General features: G+C 36.1%; 1 protein-coding gene across 1 annotated transcript in view; it reads right to left on the reverse strand.

Annotated features, from left to right (window-relative positions):
- Positions 1-2809, reverse strand: part of LOC107677031 (cingulin-like) — a 25379-nt gene that overhangs the window by 9577 nt on the left and 12993 nt on the right. The window contains exons 17-21 of the mRNA XM_016471818.1: positions 2310-2393; positions 2018-2136; positions 1063-1171; positions 789-952; positions 1-118 (exon numbers count right to left, since the gene is read on the reverse strand). Coding sequence (XP_016327304.1) covers positions 1-118; positions 789-952; positions 1063-1171; positions 2018-2136; positions 2310-2393 — 594 coding nt within the window. The remainder of the gene's footprint in view (positions 119-788; positions 953-1062; positions 1172-2017; positions 2137-2309; positions 2394-2809) is intronic.

A 2809-nucleotide genomic window follows, 5' to 3' on the forward strand; every position in this document is an offset into this window, starting at 1 on the left:
GCTCTCGGTGAGGATGGAGGTTATGCTGGAATGATCATACAATCCATCATCATCATCATCATCAGAGCTGAGCACTGAAGACTCCAGAGCTGACTGTCGGGCCTGCTGGATCTTCCTCCTGAGAGAGAGAAAAAAACAAACAATACTATTTAACAGTAGTGTCTAAGAAAAAATCTAAACTTTTAATTGTGTAATTATTATACATGCAGGTTTTTAGGCTTTAAATTATTTAATTTAATTAAATTTTTACTATTATTTGGAAGAGTGGTCTCAACCTGGGGGCTGTGACACACTAGGGGGCCTCAAGCAAACTTCCAAGTGGGCCACAGGATGAAAATATTTGTAATTAATATGTTATTATTAATAGAATTAATATGAAAAATACTAGCAATATTATTCTGAACACTGTGTAGGAGCCATGTACATTTTCATGTGTGTTTAAAGTGAATGTCATATAACTGGGGGCAAATATAGGAGTGTCATTTGAGATTTAAAACAATGGTAATAGGTAATGGTTCTCTGGGAAAGGGGGCGTGAGTACACATTTTTTTATGTATATTCATTAAATTTTTGCCTTGATTTAAATAATCTTCTGAACCTTCAAGAAATGCTTCAAGTTTTCGATGGATAAAATAAACATATGAGGCGCAAATGTAAAGGATGACTGACGTGTCACAAGTTATTTCCTCACTCAGCTTCTGTGGTTTTGGTTTGTTTTGTGGCTGCTTCACACTGAACCAAACACATCAAAACCACCATTATCTTCTCTCTCAGTCACACACACATACTTGAGTTCATTCTCTAGTGCCGTGACTTTGGACTGCATCGCCTCCTTCTGTTCCTGCATCTCCTCCATTTCTCTGATGGCCTTCCTCCTCAATCCATCCAGCCGCTCTGCTTCTGCCTCTCCTTCATCCACCTGCCTCTTCAGAGCCTTCACACGCAGAGTCAGCTGAAGAACCACACAGCATTAAACACAGAAACACTCCACGGGTCTCTCACATACACCAATCATCACACACACTGCTCTATATATGCACATGTAACGTGTGTATTCTTCACCTGGTCTCTCTGCTCTGTGTGCTGCTGTCTCTCCTCATCCAGGGTGATGTTCAACTCCTTTAGTTTCCTCTCCAACCGTCGCTGGGAGGACACCACAGAGCTCTTCTCTCTGCAAAAACACGTACAACTATATTAACTGACAGTCACCACTGATAAGCTACCACTAAATATTGTAGAAACTTAATTTGCTGTAAAGTTGCTTTGCAACGATTTGTATCGTGAAAAGTGCTTATACAAATAAACTTGAATTGAATTGAATTGAATGTGCTTGAACCTCAGGACGTCCTAAACTTGAAGTGTACTGAAAGTTTTCTTATTGTTCAGGTGCTGTTTAATGTTGTGAAATTTAGTTTTTGTTATATTTTTTGTAAATAAAACCTAACTTTTTTCCATTTAATTAAATTATTTACTCTGGTGGGGCCAGTAAAAATATTGGCAGAGCAAATTAAAATCTAATCAAGCAAATACACCTGCTGACAATTCCCCCAGTGTTGTTTTATTAAAAAATTAAACATCCAAAATTAGTAGTAGTATTACAGGTTTTCTCAAATGCTAAAACACAAAAGCCAATCCTCTAAACCAAATGACCAGTTGTCTAAACACATTTACTAAATCTAGCCATCATTTTCCAATATCATAAACACATTTCACATGAAGACACAATTCACAAAACACAATCCTCCGTTCTCATAAATCTTAACACATTTTTCTTTGTTTGTGAAATGTGTTTTAGCATTTGAGAAAAACTGTAAAGTAGGAGTGGTAGTTTTCGCGAACCACTATATGGACTGCATTGTCTACAGTCTGTGTATTTTCTAGCAGCATAAAGTGCTTTCAATTAAAGAAGAGTGCTTTTCTCAAGCATTCTGTAGTGCTTTATGGTTAATGTAATTGTTTCTGCCACTTCATGGCAGTGGTTTTAGAACCGCAGTTCATTAGGACCTTTTTTATTTACCTCTCCTCTGCACGCAATCGTTCCTCAAGGTCCTGGATTTTGCTCTCCAGCTGAGACACACCAGTAGAGGAACGTGACTGGCCCTCCATCTCAGCTACACGAGATTTATAATCCTTTATCTGAAAGAGATGCAGATTAGATGAAACCTGGTGGCCAATCTGAAGGAATATATTGTGCAGTTAAAAAAGAAACACTTTTATCATTCTTGTTATCACAGAAACTCAGGCAAAGATAATGCAGCATACAGTATGACTATAGATTTGCCATACTGTTCAATGGTCATGTGGCGTACCTGTCTCTCCAGAGCGTTTTTGTCCAGCTCCAGGTCTTGTTTGGAGGATCGTTCTTGCATGAGCTCTGCACGCAGCTGTTCAATCTACAGAGTAGCATTACCACCACATTTTGATTAAAGCATTTAGCAGATCACAGACCTGAATGTCTTAATAGTTGTAGAGGCACAAGGATAATGAAAGTAACTGTAATTGACTATTAATTATGGGTCACTACAATACAAAAAATAAATAAATAAATAATAATAATAATAAAATAATAATAATAACATTATTGGGCAATATTCATATACTACCATTACAGCACTAAATGATAATCCTTGGCAACATCTCATAAAAAAATTAATTAATTAAAATGTATAGAATTATGTATAAAACTCAAGCCCTTTGCTCTTACTATACCAACTAGCCATATTATGGTACATTTATTTTTATTTGTATATTTATAACTGTATCTTTTATCTATATTTTATATATATATATATATATATATATATATACA

Source organism: Sinocyclocheilus anshuiensis, unplaced genomic scaffold (genome assembly GCF_001515605.1).
Source record: "Sinocyclocheilus anshuiensis isolate Anshui unplaced genomic scaffold, SAMN03320099.WGS_v1.1 scaffold620, whole genome shotgun sequence".
In the NCBI taxonomy this organism is placed as follows: domain Eukaryota; kingdom Metazoa; phylum Chordata; class Actinopteri; order Cypriniformes; family Cyprinidae; genus Sinocyclocheilus; species Sinocyclocheilus anshuiensis.